At 61.4% G+C, this 12,898-nt stretch overlaps 1 protein-coding gene across 13 annotated transcripts; it reads right to left on the reverse strand.

Annotated features, from left to right (window-relative positions):
- Nucleotides 1-82: 82 nt before the first annotated feature.
- Nucleotides 83-7,180, reverse strand: EXTL1 (exostosin like glycosyltransferase 1). Of its 13 annotated transcripts, none has more exons than XR_004550277.1 (12): nt 6,812-7,180; nt 5,427-6,649; nt 2,682-2,775; nt 2,501-2,608; nt 2,012-2,131; nt 1,797-1,929; nt 1,599-1,717; nt 1,230-1,325; nt 1,047-1,133; nt 733-889; nt 483-654; nt 83-302 (listed from the first exon to the last, which is right to left on the reverse strand). XR_004550277.1 is itself a non-coding variant. In XM_034069299.1 (12 exons), exons 2-12 carry the CDS (start codon nt 6,359-6,361, stop codon nt 225-227), a joined length of 2,103 nt encoding a protein of 700 aa, XP_033925190.1. In that variant the 5' UTR covers nt 6,362-6,649; nt 6,812-7,180; the 3' UTR covers nt 83-224. The 13 variants fall into 13 exon arrangements, 9 of the variants coding, with proteins under 9 accessions (XP_033925190.1, XP_033925189.1, XP_033925188.1 ...); XM_034069299.1 differs by having other exon boundaries at nt 733-893; XM_034069298.1 differs by having other exon boundaries at nt 83-362; nt 733-893.
- Between the last annotated feature and the right edge of the window lie 5,718 nt (nt 7,181-12,898).

The raw sequence follows: 12,898 nt of genomic DNA on the forward strand, positions 1-12,898 counted from the left end.
AACAGTAGAGGCACGGGTGCATTGATGCACCAGTGCTCCCAGTGGGTACAGCCCACTCCCCAGATCCCACAGCCGCCGCCAAGCCTCCTCCTCTCCACCCGCCTTTATTGCATTGGTAAAACCCAATAACGGGTAAAACCCCGTCAGCAGTAACCCACTGCTCCGGGAGGGCTCCATGTGCCAGGAATGGGACACCTGGAGCCAACCCAAATCCCCAGCAGCCCTCAGGGTTTATCCAAGAGTGGGTATTTCTTGCGCAGGATGGAGACCTGGTCCTTGAAGAGGACGGGGTCAAGGCGCAGCTGGGAGGACACGAGGGGCATGTAGCCAAACCAGTCCACCAACTGGTCCAGGCAGTCCTGCTGCTGGGAGAGATGCCGGCCACTGGCTGTGCCCTTCCCCTTGGCAGGAGGAGACCATGGGGGTGAGGGGCTCCACTCCCCGGCCAGGGGCATCCCTGCATCCCCATCCTCACGCCCTACCTGCTGGGGCACTGCCTCCTTGTGCTGCTTCCTCTGGGCCACCTTAATGGGTGGCAGCTTGGTGACAGCGGCCACGAGGATGTTCATCAGGATGTCCTCGCAGGCAGCCAGGCCGTCCACCAGCTCCCGCAGCCCCGCGGGCAGGTACTGGGTGAAGAGGCTGTGATAATACCTGGGAAGGGAGAGGGAGAGGGCAGGATGCAGCCAAGCCCCCCAGCACCAGCACCAGCACCCCTCCACGGCTGGGTACCTGTGATAGAAGGCAGCGGTGGTGAGGACGATGGAGAGCTCGTTGGTCCACTTGGAGGTGTAGCCCCAGCGCCTTTGCTCAGCATCCCAGAAGTGGCTCTGTGCAGGGAAGCCCACGATGCGCTCAGGGAAGCTTCGCCACACCACGAAGGCAAAGTCTACCTGGCACGGGACAGGGGAGGCTCTCACTTGCCTGCAGGGACCTGTGGGAGGGGGCTCACCCCTAGAGGTGTGCCCTGGGCACGGGGACATGGGCACAGCACACACAGCCCCACTGCCAGCCCTGTGGTGGCTGCTGAGCATCCACAGCCTCACCTCACTGGTTGAGAGGCTCATGTGCTCATCCAGGCTCAGCACAGCGTCCGTCTGGATGGCTGCATAGGGGAAGAAGCGGTCACTGACCTAGGGAGAGGAGACAGGTTGGGATGTGCCAAGGGGTGGCTGCTCCAGCTCCTCGACCGTCTCCCAGCTCCCTGCCATCATCCCAGCTCTTCTCACCTTGCTCCTGCCCTGGATGACAGTCAGAGGCACAGTGGTCTGGGGCCATTTCCCCCTCGGTGGTGATGGCTTTTCACTGCTCCACAGCACCAGGATCTGCAGGGGGAGGACCAGAGTGCCCAGGAGTGTCTGGCTGGGCTGACCCATCACGGTGCATTGGTGGCCATGGTTGAGCCCTTCCCAACCCTACAGCAGGACCTGCTCCAGCCCCTGCACCCCAAAACCATCTCATGGCAGCCCCGGGTGGTCCCACATCCACCCCAGACACCCCCTCACACCCCTAACACCCACACCCTTCCCAGCCCACAGGACCCTGCCCCATCCCTCCTGCTGCATCCTCAGGAGCAGTGCAGGGCTCAGCTCCCCTACCTGGGCACAGTACTGGGATCTGGACACGGCTTGGATGAGCCTGAGGATGGGCTGGGAGAGGGACCCCTCCATCGAGGTGACTCGGATGAAAGCCGTGAACCTCTTGGAGGGGCTGGAGCCTGTGGAAGGCAGGGAGAGGGTGAGGGCTGCGCCGTGCACCGGCTCTGCCGCGCTCGGCTGGGGCAGGCAGGCTCCTACCGCGCTGCAGGTGGTAGAAGGGGAAGTCCCCGAGGTGCGTGGAGAAGTCGGGCAGGGCCAGGAGCCCCCCGGGCAGCGCGTTCCAGAGGACACGGGAACGGGAGCGGTGCTGAAGGAGCCGGTCCCTGATGATCTGCCAGAGGCCGGAGAGATGCTCCCAGCACCCGGCTGTGACCCCGGGGGCTGGGGGGGGAAGGTCGGGGGCGGGGGCTCACCTCCAGTGTGGTGTGCACAATCTTGTCCACAGAGGAGAAGTATGCATCCCACAGGAACTGGGTCTGCTGCTGGAAAGCCAACACACGCTCCGGATGGATGCAGCGCACGACAGAGGGGATCTGTGCCACCAGGGAAGGGGGGAGCTTGTTTCTCACCTCAGTGTCCCCCAGCCCCCTGGCAGGGTTGCTTTGCCTCTGCCACCTCTGGGACACCCCTCAGCTACTGCCCTACCGCAGCTCTGCCCCCTCCTATTCCTGGAACAGGATCTGGCCCAGGACCCCCAAGGGCTTTGGGTCTGAGATGTTCAACCCTCCCCTCCCTGAGCTGAGTGATGCTCCAGGGCTGCTGCTGGGCTGGGACCCCCTCTCCTCCTGCCCACAGGAGGGCTGCGGGGGTTTCACCCCCAAGATTGGCTGGGGGCTCCACCACTGGCATCAACCCCGGGGGACCCTTTGTGTGCGGTGTGGGGCAGGATCTGGCCGCGGTACCTGCAGGAGCAGTTTCTCATTGCCCACGACAGCAGCTTTGCCCCAGTCGATGGCCTCGGCGAAGGGCAGCTCCCAGCCATCACTCAACAGCACGGGGATGCAGGCAGCCTGCGGCAGAACCCACACAGGCTGGGACAGAGCCCCCGGACCCAGGGAGGGGCATCCCCTGTCCCCACGGTACCTGCAGTGCCTCCAAGAAGCGGAATGAGCCCAAGCGCCTGCCCCGGGGCACAATGCAGAAGGTGGAATTGTGCAGCAGCTCCTGGTAGTCAAACCTGGGATGGGAGATGGGGTGAGAGTCAGGCTCGGCCTCACCTGTGAGCATCTGGGGTGTTGCCGGCACCCAGCAAGGGTGAGCATCCTTGCCGGGGGTAAGGAGCCAGCCCAGGGCAGTGCTAGGATCAGTCGGTGCTGGTTCGGCCTCAGTTCCACCAGGCACGTCGGGTGATGAGGGACGTGCCCGTGCACGGCCGAAACGGGAGGGGTCCGGATGGGACCTGGCGTCCTTTGAGGGCTCCCTCCACCCACCCGCAACGAAACCACTCACAAAGCCGGCGCCTGAGCCCCCAAGCCCGAAACTGCGGCCGCTCCTGCGCCGTGCCCGGACCTGCCAGGCGGGACCGGCCCTGCCTCCAGCGGCCCCCCCGGCTATGAAAGCCGCTTCTGTGCGGCCGGCGGGGAGCGGCGCGGCTGCGGCCGGAAAATCCAGTGTTAGACTGGGACAGAGCCCATCTGTTCTGCACAAGGGAGGAGGGAGGGAGGGGGCAGCTGGGTCCTGGGCACTGTGCTCCAGCCTGCGGGGAGCCTGAGGCCAAAGCGCTGCTTGAAGTGTGCTGGTTCCCAGGGACAAGGGTGTCCCCGTGGTGCGGGTGTGAGGCTGGGTCCAGCCTGGGGGCTGAGGATGTGTCCCCTCCATGGGTGCTGGAGCACCCTGCAGCATCCTGGCACCCAGGGAGGTGGGAAATTGTCCCCAGCGCCAGGCACAAGGTTTACAATCAAGACCTGGCACCAGAGGAACAACCCCCATGTCTCCAATGGGTGCCCCCGTAACAGCTCCTGCCTGAGTGACCTGACAGAGGGCTGAGGGCAGCTCAAACAGGACCCAGACATCTAACTCCTCACCATGACATCCCCTGCCAGTGCTCACCCTCGGGGCCGCCCTGATGCCACCTGCTCATGGGGACCCCAACCCCTGTGGTGACCCCCAGCACCTCCATGGGGCTCCGGGCCTGGGGGGGGGGGCAGCCCGGCCGCGGTCACCCCTCGCAGCAGCCACCGTGGGGAGCCTGGCGCCGGCCGGGCTGCGGGACCAGCACCTCCCGATGGAAACGCTTCGCTCCTGACTCGCTGTGGTTTCCGGGTAATCCGCACTCAGGGTTTCCTTGTTTTGTTAGCAGCGGGGACCGGCGCCCGCTGCGCTCCCACCCCACGGCCCCTGCGTGGCTCTGGCCGGGCACGGAGCCACCGAGGAGCCATCGGCTCCGGAGAGCCTTTCCCAACCTGCTCCGATGGCTTCCAAGCTGGGGCAGCCCTCAGCAGGGCCGGGCTGCAGAGCAGCTACAAGGTACCCTTTATCCAGGCACAGAACTGGTTTGTTTTAGGCAGCTCCCCCGGCACAAGGAGGGTGATGGAACTCCCAGCAAGACCTGCCTCCATTCCCCACACTGCCCTCCACTGCATCGGCTCCCACTGCCCCAGGCAGACAAGGACATCCCCATGGGGTAGCTGGGGTCCCACTTTGCCTGTCCCCATCATCAGTCTGCCTGGCTTTGGGGACAACTTGTCCCGGTTCAGGAGGGCATAAATCCCTGTGTGAGGTCGGGCAGAGCAGACCCTGCACAATGGAGATGCTGACAGCTTTTTGCCCGGGTGTCCCATGGACACGAGCAGGATGATGGAGACTCAAGTTCACGCACAAGCACACTGCCCTGTGCCACGTGTTCCCCATCTATCTGCTGCCTAAAGCCATCCTGGGAGAGGTGTAAATCACCCTGACACTTCAAACAGCATCAGTGGATTACTTGGGCTGGGCAGAAGGGCACTTTCCAGCCCATCACCTCTGTGCATGCTGCGGGGCTGACCTTGAGCTCCCTGTCCTGCCAGCCCACGGCATCTCCTGCTGCCCTGTGATGCCCGAGCTGCCCCAAAATCCCTGCTAATCCCAGCACCGGGAGCACCCCGGCTCCACTTTAACCTCCTGGCACCTCCTAAGATGCTTTGAGGATGATGCCCAACGTGGCTTCTCCCCATCTGCTCCCTAGCTGGGTCACCATTGGGATGGGATCTGTGTTTACCAGCCCTGGACTGGGCAGCCGGTGGTGTGCCCCAAGCAGCAGGACAGGGAAGCAAAGATCCAGCATGGAGCTTCCCAAACTCACAAACCTTTGTTCCCCCCCCTTCTTCTGCCAAGGTCCATCACACACCATCCCACCTGTGAGGAGGGACGCACTGGTTCCCCCACCCCTCCATATTTGGGGGAGCTCAGGGCTGTTCACACTGGGATGCCCAAGGAGCCACCAGTTTTGCAGGAGTTTTAGTGGAACCAGTGGGGGGGGATGTTTCAGGCTCATCTCCAAGAGAAATGTTTATGTTAGGGGAAGGTGGAAGAGGGGAGAAGAAAAGCATCATTCATCAGTGTTAGGAAAAGGGAAATCACATTAGAGGTGGCTGCAGTGACTGCAGATAAGAGCCGCTCTCACCAGATTAATCAAGCTTTAATACAGAACAGGAAAGCCCTGAACAATCAGTGCCTCCCTCCCCACTATGAAACCTTCATTATATTGGGAGACCCCAAAACTTTCCTCTCTCCCCACATCTGGACACCCAGCCACCATGGATGGGCACAGCTGCACCCAGCAGAGAGGCAGGGACACCTGTGGGGTGTCCTCCTCATCACATCCCCTTTCCCACCCCACCTCTGACTCACTTTTCATAGTTGACGTTATCCTTGTCGCAGCGCGTGTCCTTGTGCCTCTCCCAGTCCTTGCCGTGCTTGCAGGTGGTGAGTGAGATGATGTCCTTCCCGTTGTGGATGTGGTGCAGCGCGTTCCTGGTGCCGGAGCCGATGCCGGTCAGGTACCGCTTCCCTTTGAACACCAGCAGATATTTCTTCTTTGGGGGGACCGAGTCCTGATACAGCCACCCCCTCTCCCCCCCACGCTGCGGGTGGTCCTTAGGGAAGAGAGGGATGGAGATGTCGAAGCCAGGCCTGAAGCTCTCCGTGTAGAAGCTGGCTTTGGCCAGGATGGCCTGGCCGATGTCAAAGCCCAGGTCCTCGGTGTAATTGGGCCAGGTGCCTGAGTAGAGGTTGAAGATGAGGTGGTTGCGGCCACTGTTCCACAGCGGGAAGCCCTGGATTTTCTCATCAACATCATGGATGTATTGACCCGAGAGATGGTCGCGGTCCAGCGTGTCGATGCTGAGGATGAAGAGGCAAGCTTCCTCGGGGTTCGGGGTGTAGTAGCGAGAGCGCTCGATGGAGGTGAGGATCTTGCTGTAGCTCTCTGAGATGGGCTGGTCTCTGTGCCGGGGGTAGGTGAACACTCTGAAGCCGTGCTTCTCACATCTGGAGAAGTCAAAGCAGGTTTCCATCCGGCATCTGCTGTTCTTGTAGATGCTCAGCTGTGCCGCCCGCCGCTCCCGGGGCGAGGGCACTGAGGGATCCCCATCGCTCTGCAGCTCCTCAGGGTCCGCAAAGCTTTTGAGGAGGGACTGATCAGTCCAGTGGGGCCAATTCCTTTGGGCTTCAGTTTTCCTCTCGGAAAAGGAAGTGAAACGGAGCAGTCGCTCTCCTGCGAAGAAGAACAGCAGGAGCCAAGAGGCGAGCAAAGTTAGGAAAATGTATTTCTTCCTGGTCTGCATAGGTTCACACGTGGCTCCAGCTCCTCATTGGGCCCGAGTCTGCTCAAAAGGCCGATGTCCCAAACCCTACGCGGGTCGTGGGGTGGCTCCCGTGTCCTCTGCAGCCCGTGGGAGCGTGGACGAACCCCACAGTCCTCCTGCTGCCCCCAGCCAGGGCTGCGCCGTCCCTCTGGGGCTGCAGGGCTCGGTGCCGCCGTGTCCCGCTCCCGTTCCCGCAGCGGTTACTGAGCTGGGCTCCCGTGCTCCGACAATGACATTTCCATCACCGCTTGGCCCAGATTCAAATCCCTGGGGAAGGGGAGAGGCTGCCCCGTCACCGTCCGGTCACCACCGGCTGCGGCACCACGAGCGTCTGCCCAGGCCGGGACTCGCCTTCCAGAGCCCACCAGGGAATAAAGCTCCCCCTCCCTGCGGATCCCCCATCCCGTCCCACCCGCTTGCTCCCGTTACCTCTGGGGACACTCAGCCCCCGGTGGGCTCCGGGCCGTGCCCTGACGTCTCGACACGCGGCTCCCCTCAGCTCCGGGCTGCATCCCCTGCTGGGGCAGGCGGCGGAGCAGCCGCCGTGCCTGGCTCCCGGTGCGCGGCCGCTGCGGGAGGCTCTGCGCAGCCCCGGCCGGGGGCGAGGGGGGGATCTGTGGGTCCGTGTCCCCCCCTTGTCCGCCTGTGTCTGCCTTGGGCTCGGTCCCCGTGAACCTGCGGCTGCTGTGCGAAACCTCAGCCGCCTGCACCGCTCGTGGCTGCCTGCGGGCCCCTCGCCGAGCTGACCGTGCCCTGTCCCGCTGCCTGTCCCGTACCCCCCGAGCTGCCTGTCCCGTACCCCGGGGCTCGCTGTCCCCCCCCCGCCCGCATCAGTTTCACCGCGTCCCGCTCCTCCCGTAACCACAATATTCACCCTTTAGCCCCGCCCATCCCCTTCCCATTGGCTCCCCGCTCCCCCGTGGGCGTGTCCCGCGGAGCATCCCCCTGCGGCGGCTTCCCATTGGGCAGGGCCCCGCAGCCCGCAGAGCGCCCACGTGAGATGGGGCGGTGTGGGTACCCCGAGGGCAGGGAGCTCCGCAGGGTCCCTGCGCCCGCCCGCTTGCGGTGCCGGTGACCGGGGGGAAGCGTCCGTCCCTTCGGTCTCAGCCCTCGGGTGCGGGATCCCTCAGCTCCCCCGCACCCGGCTGGGACAGGAGCTGAGCGGGAGCGTGGCCGGAGTGAATCCCCTATAGAACAGCCCAGCAGGAGTCCAGCGCGGGGACAGCGCTGTCAGCCCCAGAGCCGGCCCCATGGAACCGGGACCCCGCACCCGTGTCCCGCAGGCTCCATCAGGGGCCGGAGCAGGATGGTCCTGAGCAGCCCCTGGGGGCTGAGCCCCCTGCGGGAGCTGCCGCGGGCAGCAGGGGCAGGCCGGGGCTCGCCGCGCACCTCCCGCCCTGCCCTGGCATCCCCGGCCGCGCCCGGAGCCCTCCGCCCTGCCCCTGCGGCCGGGCGAGACCGGACGGGCCCACGGATCCACGACGTGGCTGGGCTCGGCCTGCCGGGGACCGGGCGCTGGGCTCCACACAGGGCAAGGCCCCGTCGGGGGCGGCTGTGCTGGGGGGTATGGCCGCGGTCCCCTCTCCCTGCCCCCGTAGCCAGGTGGGACCCGCTGCCACACGCAGGGACAGCCCCAGGGCCCCGTTCGGTGCCCAGCCCGTGCCTCAGTTTCCCTGTGCACCCAGGGGAGCGCAGTGGGAACCGGAGTGGGGCTGCTTGGGACGGATGGGGTTGTACCGAATCTGTGGGTATTTGCCTGCCGGGCCCGGCCCTGCACAGGATTAATCCTGGGCACGGAAGGGATTACGGGGCCGAGGGCTGCTTCAGCTGCAGAAAGAGGATTAACTGAGGACAGGGAAGTTGGGAACGGGCAGCGGGAATCCCGGGGCACCAATGGGGATCTGGGGGGGCACATGGGGACAGGAACCCTGCTGCGTGCACGGTCCCGGCCATGGTGGGGCCACCGGTGCGATGGGGGGACTGGGGTTGCGCCCCGCACTGGGGGCACTGGGAGCTGCAGCGCCGGGTGGCACCGGGAGCGCTGGGAGCTGTGCCCCGGTTCATGGGTGAGTACCGAGGGGGGAATGGGGCACACGGGGGGAAACACAGAGCTGGGGGAGCCCTAGGACCTCGGGACGGTTACTGGGAGCCGCTGGGGGGGAGGCACTGGGAGCTGGAGGAGCACTGGAGGCTGCGATGGTGTCTGGCGGCGCTGGGGGGAGCACTGAGAGCTGCAGTTTAACTGGGGATACTGGGAGGTGTAGTCCGAGGGCCTGGTGCATACTGGGAGGTGTAGTCCTGCGCTAGGAGGGTGCAGGGCCCCATCTCCCCCAGTCCTCGCATGGATGCTCGGCGCTGGCAGAGGGCCCCACACTGACCCCTTGCTGACACATCCCCAGTGCTACCCCAGCTCTGCAGTGTCCTCCCAGCCCTCAGCATCACCGGGTGCAGGGGGGGACAGGGATGGAGCTGTCCCCGGTCATGGTTTTGCAGCATGAAGAGCAATGCTGCAAACAGGCAGGTGGTGGTGATGGGAATAAGGCACTATGGAAATGCCTACAGCACATTCCTGGGTAACACTGGAGCTGTTGGAGCAAGGAGTCCAACCCTCAGCCATCCTGATACAAGGCTGGAGCCGGTGGAGCTGCATGGCTTTACCCCACCAGAGAGGCTGCCCTGGGTCCTCGCTGGCACTGTGATGGGAGATGCTGCCCCTGTGAACACCCAGGCTCCTGGCACATCATCTGCTTTGTCATTGTCCCACCGCTGCCAGCATGGCATTCCTGCTGGGAACACAGGGCAGTGACAGTGGGTGACACAGGTCCCAGCAAAGTCTTTCCCCAGCGTAAGGAAGGAGGATGGAAAAGCAGCACCTCACTGGTACTGAGCTGTTTGTGTCCTTTCTGATGCTCCAGGATGGCCTCAGGGGCAGGACACAGCTGGATGCAGCAGCAGAGGGATCATCCATTAATGTCTCCTCTGCTCTCAGGGATACAAAGGACTGCTGTGAACAGGACCAGGAAGGAAACAGCGCTTTGGGGCTTCCAGTTTGATTGATTTGAGTTGTTTTACACCTAGAACAGCACATCTGTAGCCCTGGGAGCAGGCTGGGGTTTGCAGCCTGGAGCCTCAGGATGCGATGCTGAGGGTGGGCTGGGGACATTAGGGTTGCTGTATGTGATGAGTCATGTGGGCAGCCCCGGGGGACGGACAGAGCCCATCAGGTCCCATTTTAACATCGAGAGACAGTGACTGGTGCAGAAATCAAATCCCATTTTCCTCCCTGAATGAGCATGGCCAGGATCTGAGCTGGCAGCTACCGGGAGCACAGCTGAGACAGGCTATGGATGCTACAAGACTCTTATGCAGAGGCTTCTGGGGCTGTGCTCAGAGGGTGCCTCTGACATCCGTTATCCCTCAGGCTCACAGCCACTTATTCCCATCCCAGAGCTGGGCAGCTTCCTGCTGCCTGCCCCTGTTGCTCCCTAATTGTGCTCTGGAGGAAAACCTTGCCCGAAGAGAGTCCAAAAGAGCCCCTGTGTCCCCTGGGCAGGGCAGACACCATCGGCCCTGCTCTGCTCCTTTGGGATGTGGTGGGGCAGGAGCCCTCTCTGAGCGTTTCCCAGCTTCACTGTCTGCATCTGCACTAAAATCCGGCCTGAAGCCACATCCCCATTGTAAGCTCCAGCCTGAAGGATGCAGCACGAGCCGGTGATGCAGCACACAAGGAAGGAGTTCCCCAGATCCCAGCTTGCTTGGATTGCTTTGATGGGAGGTTGGGAAGAGAGGGGCTGGGGCAGCTGTTTCCCAGAGTCAGTGTTTCCCAGGCCAGCCATGGGCAGGGACAGAGCATCAATCCCTGCTACCAGTGACCAGAGGGGAGACACCCTGGTTTTGGGGGTGGTTTAGGTTGCTCTGGACGTGCCTGTGCTGCACAGGGTTAAGGATTAGCCTGATACAGGCTCTGCCACCAGCACCAGCTCCTGGTTGCTGTGTCCTCACAATGCAGAAGCTCAGTTTTGAATGGGAACCAGCAAGGGTTTAATCCATCAGTGCCTTGTGGTTATCCACAAGGGGGTTTGCTTCCCAGGGAAGTGGGAAGGAAACACCAACCCATTATGGCAGGGGGGCACCCACCCGCAGGTCCCCCCTTGGAGCGTGCATTGGAATGGGTTTACTTCCAGCCGAGCATCTCCGTGTCCCAGCTGCTTCAATATTCCACCCGGTGGCTTTACAAGTGATAACAAACAAGAACCTGCTGCCCATTTGTATTCCCCTCACAGCCATTCCTGCTCCATGGCTGTGCTCTGAATGGGCACATTCCTCTTCCCTGCAGCTTATCTCTGCAGAGCACCCTCTGTGCTCCATCGGCTTCGGCTCCAGAGCTTCCCATGCTGCCCTTGGGGCTGAAACCCCAGATGTGGGCACGGACCCGCTCTTGGTTCCGCAGAGCTGAGTCTGCTTCCCACCCTCCCCATCCCTCCCTCCAGCAGATCCGGATTGTGCAGATCCCTCTCCATCCCACTGCTCACGCAGGCAGCAAACTGGAGGTACCAGCTCCAGTCTGCCACAGCATCTGCTGCTGCTCCAAAATACCCTCATTTACCCAACCAACTTCCCTGTTGATTTAATTAATGCAAATTGAGATGTGCTAAAACCTCCTTGTAATGACTGGGACACTGTTGGGGGGGGTGTATGTGTGTCTGTGTGTGTGGGGGTTCCTTGTGTGTGCCAGGAAAGAACTAAGGCCTGGATTCACAATGGCTGAGGAATATCCATGGCCCTGCAAGCTGAGCCCAGGTCTGCAGTGAGAACTGCACAAGCTCTGGTGTCCAGCCACAAGGCCAGCCCTGAGGACCAGTGTGGATGCAGGTGCATCCTGACCCCACTGCCTCGGCAGCACCTTCTGGAGCAGGGTTCCTTGGATCCCTTTGATGGCTGAGCATGTGCTTGATTTATGTGTTGGGTTTTCCATTGGCAAATTGAAGCTTTGCTGTGGGTGAAGTTCCAAAGTGTTATCAAAATTTACCACAAACCAGGTTTTGTCCAAACCGAGTTTATTCACAGCTGATTAGGAAGGTAAGAGACAATCAGCAGCAGCACTGGGTGTGCAGGGGAGTCTCTGCTCCACCAACAACGCACACCCCCCTCAGGTTCTGTCCTTTTATATCCTTTTTCCTCCGATGTTCGTGTCCTTCTTGTTCCTATCTTCGCATGTGGGTCCTGCTGCCAGAGGCTGTCCCAGTGGTCGTGGGGATGAAGATACATCTTCCTTTTGACTTTGGTTTTAGTTTTGGCCTATCTACTTGACACATCCTGGTGAGCTACCTTCCCCCCTTGAACCTGTACCTAGTTTCAAGATACCTACTGTCCTTGTTTGAATACCACATTCCTGCAGTTACAATCTTGCGGACGCAGATATTATTTTACCCCTAAATAACTGACACGAATCAAAAGTCATTTTCTTCCCAAAAGGAAGAAGATGAAGTTTGTCCATCCCCAAAGTGAATTGTTATCATCTGTGTTCATCAGTTATCACCTGTAGATCATCAACTTCCAGGCTGCCTTGAGCTGGAAACCCCCAGGAATTCATCTCAATGTTGTCACCTCCTCCAGCACCAGCTCCTCCTGGCTGGGTTACTGGGCAGGACTGGGGCTGTGCTGCAGGGCAGACCCTCGGTTAATGCTGAGTCCCTTGGCCTTGAGAGTGCGATGCTGCAGGCCAGGAGGGCTCCTGTTCTCTCGGCCAGCAGCAGCAGGGGTAATTCTAAGGGCACAACTGGGGTTTTGACAGCAGAAACCCTATTTCAGGCCGGAGCCGTCTGTTACTGACCATAGAGATGGTTCCTGGATAAAGAGAGGGGAAAAGGAGTGAGAAGGGAGACTGAGGTGCTGGAGGACAGGAGGGGCTGTGTGAGGACTCTCTGGTTCCAGACTACTCCAAACCCAGCCCTGGAACAGATGGGAGGGATGGGGTTTGGTCAACTTCCAGATTTCCCCCATTTTAGGAAGCTAAGCTCAGCCCTGGATGCTCCTGCTCTTCACCCCAATGCGAGGAGAGGGGAGAGCAGGGACCCCCCATGTCCCATCCTCCTTTTAAACCCTGTTTCTCACACCTTCACCCTGGACTGGGGTGTGGGGAGGTGCTGGGACAGTCAGCACCCATCCCATCGGACCCCCCCAGCCCACCTGCTTCATCTCCTTACCCTGAGAGCATCTCTAACAGCATCCATCACACAAGGCCCGGGGGGGGGGGGGGGGGGGGGTTGGTTCTAATTAAAATGAATCACAACGGGAGTCTCTCTGGGTATGGATTTCAGTGCACGGCAGCAGTTTGCTGGTTTATTGCATAGGAGACAGGGATGTGGTTTTCCTCCAGAAAGGCTCCCTTTGTTTGCCTGTGCTCACTGCTGCGCTGGATGTGTCTGCTCTCTCTTAACATACATATTGATCTATTAGTAGGGGAAAGAGGGATCAAACCCTGAGCAAACGTGAAGTGCAGGTGCTGTTTTGGTG

This window comes from Melopsittacus undulatus, chromosome 14, assembly GCF_012275295.1.
Source record: "Melopsittacus undulatus isolate bMelUnd1 chromosome 14, bMelUnd1.mat.Z, whole genome shotgun sequence".
Taxonomy (NCBI): Eukaryota; Metazoa; Chordata; class Aves; order Psittaciformes; family Psittaculidae; genus Melopsittacus; species Melopsittacus undulatus.

Excerpts from the sequence above, each read along its gene's own strand:
- EXTL1 (XM_034069291.1), bottom strand. The coding sequence starts at position 6,361 with ATGCAGACCAGGAAGAAATACATTTTCCTAACTTTGCTCGCCTCTTGG. Across the intron at positions 2,776-5,426 it reads GATAACGTCAACTATGAAAA|GTTTGACTACCAGGAGCTGC; the intron begins GTGAGTCAGAGG and ends CTCCCATCCCAG. Across the intron at positions 655-732 it reads ACCGCTGCCTTCTATCACAG|GTATTATCACAGCCTCTTCA; the intron begins GTACCCAGCCGT and ends CTCCCTTCCCAG.